The 16734-nt window shown below is 48.8% G+C and overlaps 1 protein-coding gene across 18 annotated transcripts in view; it reads right to left on the bottom strand.

Annotated features, from left to right (window-relative positions):
- The window catches only part of SNTG2 (syntrophin gamma 2), a 210426-nt gene that overhangs the window by 64616 nt on the left and 129076 nt on the right, over nt 1-16734 (bottom strand). For all 18 annotated transcript variants that reach the window (XR_014254127.1, XR_014254128.1, XR_014254129.1 and 15 more), the window contains one exon: nt 9381-9508. Coding sequence is in view for 13 of the 18 variants with exons in the window: in XM_082427048.1 (XP_082283174.1) it covers nt 9381-9508 (128 nt within the window). In the remaining 5 variants the exon portion in view is untranslated. The remainder of the gene's footprint in view (nt 1-9380; nt 9509-16734) is intronic.

Raw genomic sequence — 16734 nt, forward strand, 5'->3', positions numbered from 1 at the left:
GTGTCTGTTTATTTTACTCATGTTGAGAATTATGAACATTCACTAGACAAAATGAGAGAAAAACGTGTATATTCCTCAGAATTTGAAAAAAATCTCCCAAATGTCATTCACATGTCACATTTCAAGCCTGCCTCTGTGGCATGTGTGTTATTTTTTCATGGAAGCCAGAGAAATATTTTCTTTCTGCTTCCCCACCATGCAGCGGCATCTCTAAGGACTCCATATTAAACAGTAACAAAGAGACCCAATTTAAATGCAGGCACCCTTCTCCCTGTATCAGTTTTTTATTAAAAAGTCATTATTCCTGGAAGATTCCAGGCACAACAAAAGTCCAGCAAGTCCAGGAAAGAAAGATAACTTCTCCTTCGTGCTGCCCCAAAGGCCAACTTGTCCTCCTCTGTCACCCCGATCACCATCCTGAGACCAGGTCCGAGTCCTCCGAGCTCCTCGCCCATCACGGAGCAGGGGCTTGAGAGATGTGAGGGCAGAGGGTCCCACGTGGGCCACGCCATAGCCAGATGGCGGAGCCCCTCCCGGGGATCCCACTGAAAGAAAGCGGAGATAAAACCACCTCATCCAGGTCTCCCTGCTGGTCTGATCTCATGCCTGCTTCCTGCCTGCATTTCCTGCCGGACGGGAAGCTTCCAGAGAGCACGGACTCCTGGGTTTGCTCATTTCACACCCTCACTCTGCAGCATCTACGGCAGCGCTGCATGGAGCAGGCATGCTAGAATACTTGTCGCGTGAATAAATGCTGGAGAACACGCAGCACGATGGAAAAGGCTCCCACCTCCAATGCCCACTGCCCGCTGATACAGAAACCACTGTCCTCCCAGCCCGGCCAGGGGCGTGCGCACATGTGCACGTGTGTGTGTGAGGAAAGCCCCCCTATTGCCAGCGACTCCTGCTCGTCACATCCACGGGGGCTCCGTGTCCTTCAGAGCTGCATCTCTTCTTCCCAAAGGCCCTTCTAACAAGCTGCGTCCTCCAAGTCCGATGGTCCTTCTCGCCCTTGAACTGTAACACCTTACAGCTTTTGGACATCTAAATTTTTCTTCCAATTTAACTGTTTGCTAGAATATAAACACTTAGATGATAGAAAGGAGATTTCTTCCCCTTTGTAGCACGTGGCACTAAATGGTGGTTAAGGAATGTTTCCTGCACGAGTTCCATGGTGGAGATTCAATCTTTGCAAGTTCCTAGGGGACATTTAGACGGGGCTCAGGTGGCCGACACCAGGAAGGGTGAGTGCTTCTACAGGCAGCGGTGTGGGAGCCCATCTTGGAACCCCGGAACTGCCCGGGTCTCCCCAGGGACACCTGCTGGTGCTGGTGTGCAGTGTGGACACACTGCAGACGGCAGGCGGTACGTGGGACTGGGAACAGGAAACGTAGGGAACTTATCTGGTTCCCAGTTAGAGGGAAACGGGGAGCCTGTGCACCATTCCCATGACTGCAGAAGGAAACCACGCTGACTGCACAGCTGTGGACAAGCCTCCGAGACCGTGGACGGGCCAGTGCACGCGAGCCTGGACTGACCCCTGGGCTGTAAACGCAAAGACAGCCAACACCTTCTTACTTCCCAAGAGCAGAAAAATGCCGTTTCTGGTCCTCATACTTTCCACTTCCTGTGGACGTCTAGCAGTGATCTTGGTAATAATTTGTAATAATTCCCTGGTCCACAAGATGCTTAAATTCTACCTCCCAGGGAGCCTCCTGTCAGTGTTTTCTAGCTAATATTATGCTATTGATCTAATGGAAGCACAAAAATGAGTAAATGATAAACTCAAGAAAGTATGAAACATAAGAAAACAAAACTCTGTACCTATCTTATTTCCATTTTTTGACTACTCCTTTTAAAGAGGCCAATAATGTGCAATGAATTCTTATATCCTTTTAACAAAATATACTGCCTTTTTTACACTTCTATGTAAAAATTTAAAGTCAAAAAATTAATAAATTTTGGAGAGGCAAAAAAGGACAACACATATATTACTAACAATGACATTTATAATAAATGATAAAAATAGCTAGTTGGCCTTTACTGATCCTGGCTTTGTGATGAGCGCTGTGCAAAATACTTTATAAACTATGCTGGTTTCAACCTTCACAATAACCGCGTTCAGAGCGTCTTATTATTGTTACCATTTTATAGATGAGGAAACTAGGGCTCATGCAGATCAGTCAATTTACTCAAGGTCACAGGGCCTGGAAAGGCACACGAACACCCACACCCACACACAGACACACACGTGTACGCACACCCCAAACAGAAAGAGCTCAGAGTCTGGTTCCACAACCGCAGTCTGAACTGTGACATCAGGCCACCTCGTGAAAACTGCCGGCGCCTCTTCTGTGCAGTAAAACCACACAGACCCCGCCTTTAGGACTATGCAGAGTTCATTCCTTCCATACCTGATGCTTTGTTTTAAACACATGTTTGTTTTGATATTTAATACAATTAAGTCTGCTGGAACGGTTCCACAACTCTAGTAACATGACCATTTTCTGCACTTCGAGTTTTCATCACTTAGATCTTTCTTCTGAGACAGAAACACTGCATCTCAAGGAGACACTGGAAACACAAACTAACCCGAACACCCAACACCAGTCTGGCGGCCGGGCTGAGTGCAGTGAAGGAACAAATCTCCGTGCCAGGACATCACTCAGCCAGAACGGTATTTTACCCCCTTAGACATGACTGGGTATAAGATGAGGAGGAAGCTGAAAGCATCCTGCATCCTTGACAATCCCACTGGTACCTGCTCCACCAGGAAGCCCTGGGGAGCGCCGGTCCTGAGTCTGGGGAAGGAGCCGTGGTCTCGGGGTAAGAACAGAGCGGGGGCCACGAGGAGAAGGGGGCTGCTGGCTGTCAGAAGAGGAGGGAAGCAGACTGACAGACAGGGCAAGACATGGGGTTAAGGGTCAAGGGTCAAAAGTCACATGGCATGCCCAGGACCACCTGCCAGGGAGAGGCAGGAATGGAAATGCAAACGGAACTAGGTCAGTTTTTGAGAGTTTGACCTCAAAAGTAATTAGAAAGTTGGTCGAATTCATAAAAAGCAGGGTTCCCTGCACACCCCCAAGCCTGGGGTCAGTATCTAATGAGCAACGGGACATGTTCCTAGAGACAGCAGCCTGCCCGCTCCCTGTGCCCGGGGTAGTTTGATCCGGTAGAACGATGTCACTGAGGCCCTCTCCTCTCAGCAGCAGGAAACTCTGTCACTTCAGCTCATTTGCTTTGCTGTGATGATAGGGCTGCTGGTGAAATGAGGACAGAGACGTGTGATCCCTCAGCAGCTGGTGGAGATGGAGGGTCTGAGAGAGGCGACAGCCAACCCTGGATATGCTCTCAGGAACGCAGGGCGCCCACAGGAGGCCCCTCGTCTATAGCGACGCCATTCTCCCACCTAAAAACGCCCTCCTACTTATTGTCATTTCAAACTTTGAGAGCCTATTAAATTTCTATACACAAAGGAAAGGAAAATCAATTTAACGTTCCAAGGGGAAGACTTGTGATGACACCGACCCCACTCGGATAAGAAGAAAAGACCCGAACATCCGAGAGCTGAGACTGCGGCATCTCTCAGTCGCTGGGGCTCTAACCCCCTCACGGTCACGATGAATAATCCTCGGAGGTAAGATAAGAGGTGCTACATTGAGAAACTGCCATTTGATGCACCGGGAAAGAGAGAGAGAGAAACAACGTTTTCTGAGGCAGCGAATCCGGCGGAGACAAGGAGCATCTCCCAGGATAGGTGTCGAGACCGCATGTGTGGAACGGGTGGCCGGGGAACAAGCGTGAGACCCAGCGAAGAGGAGCAGGAGCCCTGCCATCTGCACCAGAGACGGCGACTCAGAGCCGCTCTGCGCCGGCAGCACCAGGAGGGGACCCGGCCGTGCCGGTCACCCAGCTCGAGTCCCGAGCAGCACAGGCCTGGGAAGGTCACAGAACGGTCCTCGGGGGTCAAGTGGGCAGCGCTTCCCACGAGCCGCAGAGGGAGGGGCCCTGAGGCTTCCACGTGTCAGCAGCGGCCCCCCCGGCAGCCCCCGGCCCCAGAGGGCCGGCCAGCGACCTAGACGGTCACCGCTCCCGCCGGGGACCGTCCAGACCTGCCGTGCCTCCCGGCCGTGGTGAGAAGCCACCGTCCCAGGGCAGCATGTCTGCACGGGGGCGACGCACGCGGCCCGTGGTTTGGAGACGATCACAGAGAAGGCAGGCTGGCCTCCAGGGTTAAAGCCGGTGATCAAGGACCAAGAACGCACGGTGAAGTGAAAGACTCACTTCTCTCCGCCGGCGTCCTCTGTCCACACCCACAGCGGGACGGCCACCCCGCAGGCTCTCCTCCCCAGGCTGCCCTCCGCAGCGGCCGCGGCCCGGCTGACACCCCAGCCACGGTCCCGTCACGACCCTGTCACAAGGCCGGGCCTCCCCGCGACTCTGCAGACACGGCCGACCAGGCGGATCCTGCCCCGGAGAAGCTGGCCCACCTCGTGCCCCCAGGCCGTCCACACCCCGTGTGCAGGGCGCGGCCAGAGCCGGACGTTTGGGGAACATTCCTAGAGGGACATCATTCCCTCTCAATAAGCACACACGCCCTAACCTTCTCTCCCCACGATGGAAATTTCAGAAAAAATTGAAGACGCAGTGAGTTGAGAAAGACAGCAGCCTTGTTACTGAAAGTGGGGTCCGGCTGCTGGCTGCTCAAAAGCCAATAAGGAGGCCAGGAAAGTGGAAAGGAAAGTTTGCTTTAGTTTGGATGCTGGCAACCTGGGGGCAGGGTGGACTCCTGTCCAAGGGCCGACTTCCCCCCATTCCCCACTGACAGTCAGGGGGCAAGAGCTTTCATAGACGGAGGGAGGGGGCTACCTGCAGAAACAGCACGGTCCGCTCTGACGGTCATCTTCAAACTGGTGCTGCTGTGCCATGACCAGCATCATCTTGATTGTCTTAAGTACAGTTAGTCTTCGGTTCCAGGGTCGGTTTGTTCCCATTTCCTTGAGGCCAAGTCTGCGAATTGTGGCAGCTTATGTCACGGCTACAGCCTGGTCATCGTGTAGTTCACTTCTTCCACCAGACATTGGCAGGGTTTTCAGTGTCTACAAGACGGCTCCCAGGATACGGCTCAGAATATGATCTATAGCCCCTGAGGAGGAACTAAAGGTCCCTGACTCTGCTTACTGACTAGACTCTTATTATTTTGTCCTGTTTGTTTTCCTTTACTTCTGCATTTTCTCACTTATCTGATTAAACTTATTCTTTGACTAAAGTTTTTCTACAGACAAAAGGCAGGCGGAGGACACGGGGGGTGGGGAAGGACCACAGGGTCCTGCTGCGTTCCTGCCTGACACCCGACAGCTCGCAGACCGGCTGTGGGATTCTTCTGCTGAACATAAACAGTTCCGAGCCCCCCCACAGCAGGCGAGGGCTCTCCCTGAACTCCAGGAACAAGACAGAAAAGGGCTCGAAATCCTGCCCGAGCAGACGGAAACACAAAGGATGTCCGGCCACCAAGACCCTCCCGCTTCCCACCCTGACGATGGTGCTCCCCCAGGCCTGGCCCTGCTCCCAGACACCCCAACCTGCATCCTCCTGGATAAAGTCAAACTCAACGATGACCCCAGGGGCCCACTCTCCGAGCCCCCACTGCAGAGCAGACCCGGAGCTCCTGACCCTGTTATGGCCACCCCAGCACGAACCCCACCCTACAGAAGCCCCTCCTCTTGTGGAGACGCCCACGGCCCTGGGATTCTGTCTCCCCTGCTCTGCTCGACCCCCAGCATCAAGACAGCTGCACTTTGAGGATTTCCCAACTACAGGAGAGGGGTTTTGGCACAAGTACCTAAACATGAAACCATCCTTTGCAAAACAGATCAGAGTATTTAGCAGGATAATTTTGACTTGTAGCATCACTTCTGAAAATGTGCTTATCTGCAATATGTCTCCAGCATGGCTGCTGTAAAGCCCATCTGGTCCCTTCCATGCTCTTTACTCTGAAATAAGGGGACCTCCTACAAACCAAAACGGGGTATTACTGTCAGTGAAAAGACGTCATGTCACTGTTATTTTCACAAATACGAAAGATGTGGGACAAATAGAATTAAAGCTTTAGTTTCCTTCCGTCCCTTTAGAAAAAGGAACGAGATAAGTGACTCCTTACACTTTGTCAGGCCAACATAAAGCAAGAGCCCTGGGAAGGGCTCATCTGAGCAGAACCACAAAAAGCAGCGCCTCGTGTGAAGAATTCACCAGTGCGGTGAGCTTGCTGACTCGGCAGTGATCCCTCAGATCTGAGTTTCCTTCCTCCTGTTCAGGCATGTTCCTCAGCCCACAAACAGTTAACAAGGACTGTAGCCCCACACCTGTCAGCACACTTCTAAAGGGGTTTAAAAGCTCCCTTAAACCTAGTGGTATTTTACGCTTTCTCCATAAACCATCTGAGGAAGCAGTGGAGAATTCACATCATCTCCTGCCCGCTTGGCTATCAGGAAGGGGCTCCCCGAGTGCAGGTCACGCGGCCCCAAGAGGCCCAGAGGCAATGCGGGATTAGAGATGGTTCCCTCCAAACCCTGTTCTTTCTTCCACACCATCTGCCTCCCCTCCTCTCGCCCAAGTCCAGAGCCCCAGGCTTCAGATCGTCTGGTCTGAGGCTGCCTCGTAAAAGCTCCCTCGTGGCTGGACTGACCGTCTGGCAAGCACACGTTTCTCTTGTTCTTAAGGAGGGTCCCTCCCCGCAGCTTCCTAAAATACACACACGAAGGCGGGCACCTTGCTCAGCCCGGGTCTGGGACCCTAACCGGACTCGTCATGGGGACGTGAAAGCACAGCCAACCGCAGACCAAGGCTCAGTGCGTCTTCGAAGGGCAGATTCCTAAGATGGGTCTGAGCACGCCCTGCACTTAGGCTCAGATCACAGCCTCGGGGGCACAGGCAGCTGCACCCAGTTACTCTGTCAGACACCAAGCTAGGTGTTGCCAGGCGGGATTCTGCAAAAGTAATTAAGATCTGAAATCGCCTGGCTTTAAATCAGGAACATTATCCAGGTGGCCCGACGCGGTCTCACGCCCTTCACATCTGGGTCTGAAGGTCAGAGACAGGAAGTCAGATTCCAGGCACAAAAGGTCATCTGTTGCTGCCTTATAGGTGAGGGGACATGCGACCTGGAACTTGGGTGACAGCCAGCACGGAGATGGGGAACCCAGCCTTACAGACCCGAGGGCCTGAATTCTGCCAACAGCCAGCGAGAACCCTGGGGAGGGGCCCGGCTTCAGGCGAGAGCGCAGCCCGGTCATACCCCACATCGGCTTGGAGACCCCGGCACACGCACACCAGCTGACCCGTGGAGACGGTGAGGTGATACACTCGCGCTTTTGAAGCTAAATTTGCACTAACCGGTTACGTAGCAACAGAAAACGGATAGGGTCCTGCTCAGAAAACTCTCACCCTCTTCCCAACCAGCAGTCACCCCAGGAAGCATGCTTCCCTGCTCACAGTGTCAGAGAAAGGTGCTAATAACTACCTAATAGCCAAAAGCACGAGATTCTGCTGAGGAATCTGTGATGTCTCGTGGCTACTTCCCAGTGTCTGCAGACATGGTCTATTTTCCTATGTCAGCACTTGAGGAGAAGCCCTACTTTGTAAGGAGTCAGCTGTTACCCCCACTGGGCATTGTGCTGTTTCTACGCCTGTTTTCGTTTCATGTCAAGATGCTCTCTCCCAAATTCTTATGGAACCATCTTTTCCTGTCCTGGGCAGTCAATGATTCGACCTTCATTGCTAGTGATGTATAATTGATGTAAAAGCTTAGTTCCCACTGTGCCCAGGAACCGCTGACACTAACGTCCACCTGACAGTGAACAGGCGCGAGAGGCCCCCGGCAGAGGACAAGCCTGCAGCCCCGGAGGCGACGGGACGTGGGAACCGTCGTCCTCGCTACAACTGAGTTTTATCATTTCAATACGTATCTCAAGTGTTAGGTTTAAATACGTGTCTACTCTTTAGAGGATCTTTTGAAACATTTTCGGAAAACTAAGGAACCTCAACCATCATCGGCCGAATGACTGTACTTTCAAAAACAGGAAAACAGAGCAGCTGGTGACAAATGTGGGTCCCGCAGCTGGACGGCGACAGGAAGCCAGGACACCGGCCGCTGACGTGCTCGTCCCGCTTGCCCTTTATCCGCTCAGAGGGTCGCCTAAGAGTCCTCCCCAGGCGACAGTTCAGGGCTCTGGCGTTTAGATTCTGAGAAGCGTGTGACTTCGAGTTGGCGCTGTCTGAACCCGCTCCTCGCACGCCCCAGAGCGAGGGTCCCTCGGGAGAGGGCAGAGCTGCAGGGCTAGCTCGGGCTGTCTGAGGCCGAGCGCTCAGGCCTCCTCTCCCTTTCCTCCTCTTCACCGTGGGACCAGAGGGCTACAGGGCAGGCGAGGGAACCGCATCCCCGCTGAACGTGCACTTTAACACTGACGTGAACCAGACACACTCGCTGAAATGCAGAACTGTAGTCATTCATTTTACTTTTTGCACCTTCCTGCCCATATCAAAATCCTGAAAGAGTCAGCAAAGCTAATAAGGTATGTTTGTTTCCATAAAACGACATGGAAACCTTTGGTTTGCTGTTAGGATTTGACAGCACTTCCCAGGGCAAAGTGGGGGGGGGGCGTGTGACCACCCAGGGGCGCCTTCTTCAGACACTTTGTGTTCACGGCCTCCGTGGGCACACGTGTCTCATCGAGAAAGTACTCAATTTCCAGACAACGAGCACTCTTCCTTTGTTCACACAGTTCTCTCCCCACCTTCTTAAGAATGAAAGGAAACTCACCACCTACTTACTGCTCAGCCTTTCCACAGTGACCTGACAGCACAGCTGGCCACAGATGACACGCTGTATTAACTTAGAGGGAAAAATGCAACCTTATTCCACAAAACAGTGATGGACACACAACCTTTACAGATGAAAGTCTGAAATTACTTCATTAACCAGGCTTGAAAACTAGCGAGCATTTACTGAACACTGGTGCTAATCTAACCTTCTCATTTTATTAATGAAGAAAATGAGGCCCATGGGGTTTAAATGACTTTTACGTAATTGTATGCAACATGGATAAGAGTACAGTCTTATTTCCAGTCTAATTCTGTTAACAGTTAAAACTGAAAATACGATTTCTTCTTCTAATGACTATGTCTCAGAAGAATGAACAGACAGTCACTAGACAGAACCACTCCTGACGACAAATCAGCTCCTGCTCTGATTAGTGTTTTCTTATGATGCTTGACTTTTATTATGATTATGATTACTTTTGCAAATGCTAAATCCACCTGGAGACAAGGACCTGCACTTCGGGGTTTATTGGCGTTTCCCACTCCAGACGACGGTCACACACCTTACTTTTTCTGCTCCAGCTCTGCACCGTGAGACCCGAGCCATGGACAGAGGGAGTGACACGGCGTCCAGCCAGCGCTTCTCATATTTTGGTTCATGAGCGACGGGCGAAGAAGGCGAGGACGGAGCCTGTGCAAAACAGACGAGAATCAATGGTCACAGAATCAGGTGAAGGCACCAAATACAGGGGGAGGCCCCGACAGGCCCAAACATCACATCCCCCAAACCCAAATGAAACACATTTCAACTGCTGCAAAAGCATATGTGATCATTTTCTCAAAGCTCTGGAAAGAAATAAGTGCTCTTCTATTTCGACGTAAATGATTTTCTTCCTCTGTTTTTTAAACAACATACTGCACCAAAGACAGAAAAGTCCCAGGGAAGGGGACGGGGAGAGAGCCTAAAACTGGAAGGAACCTGAGGGACACGACCAAGGCTCTGAGTCCAGGAAGGCTGTGAACGACCACCTCCACCTGCAAGGTCAAATCAGAGCGAGTTTAGTACATAACAATATTGACGACATGCTAACGGGTGCCTAGGTCACAAGACCCTGCCTGTTCACCAATGGCCAAGTCCCCGCCGTCTGTCCAAGGTGAGCAGAGCGGGAGCCAGCAGGGAGGGGGGGCCCGGTCCCTCCTCGGCGGGGCCTGCAGGGAAGAGGAAGACGCTCTAATGCCTGAATGAAGCCACGCGAACAGCCACGTGGCCAGACGGGACACCGCACGTGCCGATAGTCACAGGGTCGGACGCGGCCCGTCTCGCCCCCCGCGGAGAAGACAGCGCCGGGCCGCGCGGCCGCACCTCACGGGACGCAGGGCTCCCACCCCCGGAAGCATCCTCGCGGCAGCCGTGGATTCCGGCCACAGGGGCAGGTTCTCCCAGCACCTTCTAGCTCAGGACGGGCGGCCAGAGCAAGGTGCGAATCCCCGGGGCGCAGGCAAACAGACGCGCTAACTAGGACGGCAAAGCTGGATGTGCCTGGGAGCGCTGGAAAGGCCCCCAGCTCAGGGAGGCCACCTCTGTGCTGTCCTGACGGGGTCGTCGGGAATGGGGGAGGGTCTCGCTGAGCAAGGCAGGGCCTGCAGGGCGGCGATGGTGAGCGCTAGAAACGGGCTCTTACTGGGACGGCTAAGGTTGCGTGGGACGCGCGGTGCTGGAACGCTGCGGACCCACCTCCAGTCTCGGACTCCAGCAAGACCCGAAACCGCTCTTACGGTGAGGATTTCTTCCAGGCCAAAGTTCCAGCAAGTCTAGTGTCTGACCGTCTCAGGTTGAACAGCGGCCACCCCCAGATAAAGCATATCGGGGCCTAATCCCGGGACCTGGCACCTTATTTGGACAAAGGGTCCCCGCGTGCGTGATTAAATTAAGGGTATGTACCTGGACTATTTGGGTGCCCTAAATGCTGTGGCATCTATCCCTACCAGAGGGATACAGGGGAACCCAGACAGGAGGGAGAAGGGCCTTGTAAAGACAGAGGCGGAGACGGGAGACGGAAGCCACACGGCCGAACGACCAGGACGCCGGCGGGGGCGGCTACCAAGAGCGGGAGGGGGCAGGAAGGACCCTCCTCTGGAGCCGTTGGAAGGAGCAGCCCTGCCAATGCCTGGATTCCAAGCAACCAGAGGCTGGGTTTGGGCTGTCCTCATAACACTCTTTATTTAAATGTATTAACTCCACAGCCAATAGCTCAAAAGCAAAGGTACTGTAACATCAGAAGATTAAACTAGATTTTATTAATGTTCATTTATTGTCGTCTTTTTGCATTATGTTCTAGTGTTCGGTAGAATATCTGCTTTTGGTGTACACATGACACAGCATCGGAAGGCCTACAGATTTATTACTTTACTATGGATTGCATACTGGCTTTATTGAGATACCCGTTTGCCTACATGTACTGCTGCTGCCTGTGTAAGAATTTGCTATAATTTATTATACATTGTGGCATGTGTTCAGTTATCAGTTTTCACTGAGTTTTATCACTGTTATTTGCATTCACAACACTCCATTTAAGGTATCAGAGTTCATCAGGAGTAATGTTTTTGTGCATTTTCTCTGAATGAGGTTTGCTGCTCTCACTGATTCAAACTTGTAAGCGACAACAGGCATCGATAGTCAGAGTTATGAGAATAATCCTGCAAAATCACCGCTTAAAATGTCACAATGGATTCCGTATATAATGAGCAATATTTAAATGAGCACAAGAATATGGTTATTAAATAAAATCATTTTAAATTTACTTTTCAAAATGTAGGATAAAAAGCGATTCCCCACTAAGAAAAACAATTATTTCCTTTATAAAATCAGGTTGCATTTCATAACCTATTGGGCACATTTTAGCAACAGACTATAACTTTTTAAAGGAAGCTTTTTGTTCCCTCTGCTTTGGAAAGCTTCTACCTCAGGGGCCACTGACAAGCCCAGAGTTTCATGTCAGATTTGACCAGTGTTTCCTCTGGAAAAATACTTTGTATAATCCTGAGAACCATGAGGCTGAAGGAGGACACCAGGTCTCCGTAGATCAGTGGGGTTTTCTGTGATGCTCACATGGCCTCCTTCATGGTGGGTTCAGGGGATGCCTGGGAAAGGAGGAGGAGCCTGGCTGGGGTCCCCTCCAAGCTTGCTCCATCCCTGGACTCCTGCCATGGACTGCAGGACACAAGCTGCCTGCCCTCTGTAGCTGCGAGCCCTGGGGTCTGGGGGAAAACAGACTGGGGGCCCCAGCACTGCGGGAACCCGGAGCTCCCGCTCCTGATGGGACACCAGTAAAGTTGTGCCCAGACAGACCTTCCAGAACCTGTGGTCAAGGCTGGGGCCGCTCAAGGGCTGAGCAGGCTTCCCCTCTGTGTGCAAGTCCCCGTCTGAGGGGAGCTCATCACCCGCAGGAAGCAGAACATCATGATTCTAATTTCAGCCCGAAATGGTACATCAGCTTTAGAGCTTGCAGAAATCACGAGGCGTGTTCCCCCCAGCTGAACCGAAATGCCGTGGGTTGTACCCGTCAGCTCTCCTGATCGTGCGGCACAGCCCAGGGAACTCTGGTCTTACGACACCATCTACTGCTACCCACCACCCAAGACATCGATTTTAGAGGAGGAGGGACAAGACGTGTTTCCTTCCATTTGATGTATGATGCAGTCAAAGGTGTCAGAGGAGTGAGGAAAAGAAGGCCGTCCTGGTTCTAAAACATTTATATGTGACCCATCAACTCACAGAGCCGTTTACTCTAGGCCACCTTAGTTTCTTTGAGCTGGAGATTCTGAGTTGAGATGGCTCAGTGGAGGTTCTACCTCGTGGGTCAGCATCCCACCTGTTTTTTGGGATCCCTAGCGTGACGGGACGCTCCCCGTGGAACTCACTGCCTGCAGAGGGCTACGCACCACAGAGGATTCTGAAGGAGTGCGTGTCCGCCAAGGGCACTGCATTGCAGCCACGATCGTGCTTTCCCTGAGGTCACGGATACGAGCGGCAAACTAGTGAGGGCAGACCTCCTTGTTCTCGAATGCCCTACCTGTGCACCCTCCACTCCTCACCTGTCTCATTTCTTGGGTGCTGGGATATGTCTTTAAGTCATCTTTTTCATGAAAAATGTTCAATGTTCAATACTTGATGTTTAACTAGGAGATTTGAAGCCAACTTTTTAGGTACTGCCACCTTATTTCTACTTTGAATGGTTGAGGACTTTCCACTTTATTCTTCTATTTTTAACTGAACTATACTGAGGCGTCAATTACATACAATGACACGTACTGATTTAGGTGCACAGTTTGATGAGTTTTGACAAATGTATCCACCTCACGCAACCAAGCCCTAAATTATAATACAGAATAATTCCACCCCAGCCACCAAGAAAAGTTCCCTGTGCCTGTGTATAGGCATCTCCCCTCCTGCACAAGGCAGCCACTGATCTGACTTCTGTCACTGTAGATTACTTTGAGTCTTCTAGGACTTCTATGCCTAGAATCATACAGGACATACTTGTGTGTGGGGCTTCCTTCTCTCGGCAGGAGGTCTGTGAGAGGATCCTCGTTACTGCGTATTTCAGCAGATTATTCATTTGCATCACTGAGTAGTAGTCTACTGTCTGCATGTGCCAGCATGTCTTTATCCATTCACCTGTTGAAGGAGATCTGAAACATTTCCAGTTTAAGAACAATATAAATAAAAGTGCTGTGTTGTCAGTTAAATTTGGGTGCCAAGCTTGCATTCCTCGGATAAACCTCATTTGCACATGACACATTATTCTTCCTTTGATTTGTTCATATATTTGAAGATTTTTGCATCTACATTTATGAGGGTCATTGGTCTGTAATATTCTTTACATGTAACACCTTTGAAAGATTCTCGTAAAATTATTCTGGCCTCATAGAGTTAGCTGGGATGCATCAAATCTTCTATTTTCTGAAAGTGTCTGTGAAATTGACATATTATTTCTTTGATAGGATTCACCAATTACAGAATACTTGAGTTTTCTATAAGTCTTTGTTGCCCTGAACAGTCTTTCATAGCCTTGCATGTGATCCATCTTGATGAATGTTCCATGTTCACTTGAAAGGAACGTTGATTCTACAGACTTTGGACACAGTATGCTGTGAGTCAGTTAGTTGACTCATAAGGTTGGTTACATCCTCTATCTCCTTACTGATGTTTTGTCTACTTGTCCTATCAACTTCTGAGCAAAGAGTATTAAAATCTCCAACTATGACTGTGAGTTTGTCTGTTTCTGTCATTTCTGCCAGGTTTGGTTCTTATATTTGGAAGTTCTGTTACTAAGTGCAAACTACATCCAGGATTATTACATTTTCCTGATGAATTGGTCTTTTAATCATAATGCAACATTCCTCTTTGTTTCTTGTACACTCATTGCCTTAAAGACTACTTTGTCAGATATTAATACAGCCACAATTATTTGGTTTCTATTTATAAAATATATGTTCTCCACTCTTTTAATCACCACCTATTTGCATCTTTACGTTTAAATTATAATTTCAGTAGAAAGCATAGAGTTGGGCCTTTCTTTTTATCAAATCCAGTCTGACAACTTGTACCTTTTAATTGGAACATTTAGTCCACTTACATTTATTGTAATTCTTATGTCACTAGGTTTAATTATTATTTAATTCCTATTTGTTATTTGTTCCTCTTGATTTTTCTGCTCTGTTGAACATACTCTTTTTAAGGGGTTGATCAATTTTTTTTCATTATTCTCTTTTATCTTCTCATTAGTTGTAGAAATCATAATACATATTCTTAATTTATCAGTGCTTATTTATTATATTGTGTCACTGCAAACTTCCCATCTGACATATCACTGTTCCTACACCTCATGTCACAAATATAAGAACTTTACAGCAGAATAATTCAATTTACCTGACCCCATCCTTTGTGCTATTCTTGCTACATCTTTTACTTCAACATACATTATCAACTCCATTTTACCATCTTATCATTTTGTCCTCTGAAGTATTTATATTTAAAGGAAATTATGATAAGGAAAATAGATATTTTATACACACACCCACTTATTTACTGTTTATGCTGCTCTTTACTTCTTCCTGTACGTGTAAGTCTCCACCTGGTGTCTTGTCCTTTCAGCCTGAAGAGCATCTTTTAGTATCTTGGGTAGTGCAGGTCTGCTGGTGATATTTTCTCTCAGCTTAAATTTCTTTTAAAATGTTTGTATCCCCTCACTTTTGAAGAATATTTTTCCCTGGATATAGAATTCTAAATAGATATTCATTCATTTCTCTGTTCCTATGTAAATAATAGGTCTTTTTTAAAAATCTGGCTTCTACCTAGATTTTCTCTTCTTTGACTTTCAACAGTTTGACTGGGATCTGCTGACGTATAGTTTTCTTTGTATTCATCCAGCTTTGTCTTTGTTCCCATTTTCCTTCCGGACTCCAAGTACACATAGCCTTGGTCCACTTGAGTTATGCCACAGGTCCCTGGTGCTCCCTTGTTTTTCAGTCTTTTTCCTGTTCTTCAGATGGGCAGATTTCTGTTGGTGTGTCTCCAAATTTACCACCAGGCCTTCTGCCATCTTTAATTCATATGAAGCCTATCCAGTAGATTTTTTTCTTTTCTTAAAATTCTAGTTATTGCACTTTCAGTTCTATAATTATCATTTGTTTCATTTTTGAAATCTCAATTTCTTTACTGAGAGTGCCTATCTGTTCAACCATTAAAACCATATTTTCCTCAAGGCCTTGAAGGTATCAATAACTATTGTGTTAAGGTCTTTGTCGGCTAAACACAACATCATGTGGGGTCTATTTCTTCTGACTGAGTTTTTCTCAGCTTTATATCACTTTGCCTTGTTTCTTTGCATCACTAGTAATTTTTGATTGCATACTGGACATTGTAACCTAAGGTAGGGACTATGAATTATATTATCTTCCTCTAAAGAGCTGTTTTTTGTTCAACAGGCAGTTCAGTTATTTAAGCACCTTAAAATTAGGAAGTTTTAAGCTTTGTTGAGGTGGGTTTTTGGAAAAGCTAAGCTGTTTACTAAACTCTGTAACTTAGAGGAATCAGCCCCAAAGTCTGTTGTCTCTGCAGATGTTTTCAAAGCTTGGTTTTGGACTCTGTTAAGACAGGTTTTTTGTTTTTTGTTTTTTGTTTTTTTTTAGGTTAAGACAGGTTTAATGTGGTCTCAGTGACAAAGGTGTAGCCTTTCTGGGGTTTCAGCCACCATGTCCGGGGGGGGGTTAAATCTTCCCCATTCCAGGCAAAGGGGAAATGCAATTTCATCACCACTGCTTGACCTCTAGCATCTTCGTTTGCTCCTACCCCTCAGCAGCCTTTCCTGGGTGGGCACTCATAGTATTTCCCTGTGCATGGGTATCCTACATTCAGCCAGCGAGGGGCCCAACACCCCAAATCTTCTGACTCCCCCTCTGCCACCTCCTTCGGGTTATGACTCTTTGGTGCCTTGTTGCCCAGATTCTAGCTGATTCAGAAGCCCTACATCCTTATTTTTGCTTCTCAGTGCAGTAGGACCATGCACTATGTTTGAGTTCCACTGTCCCCAGGTGGTACTTAACTTGTGATGTTCTCTCTTTTCAAGGGTCACTGTGTGGAACTGCCAGCTGCCCAGCACCTGAGAACAAATGCCTTATTTTTTCAGTGTAACAGGATATTTATTTTGCAGGAGATATACTGGGTTGGTTTTTCTTGGTGCATCTTCGTCTTATCCTTTGGGTGCTCACTGATTCTCCCCAAAACAGGAGAATTTTATAAACAGGCTTGGAAGAAACTTCTTCCAAATTCCTGTTAATGTTGATATTTTGACCTCTTCCCAGGAATCACAGATGTTCTTAATGGCATCTAGAATGGTGAATCTTTCCAGATCG

This window comes from Balaenoptera physalus, assembly GCF_965194825.1.
Source record: "Balaenoptera physalus genome assembly, chromosome: 15".
In the NCBI taxonomy this organism is placed as follows: domain Eukaryota; kingdom Metazoa; phylum Chordata; class Mammalia; order Artiodactyla; family Balaenopteridae; genus Balaenoptera; species Balaenoptera physalus.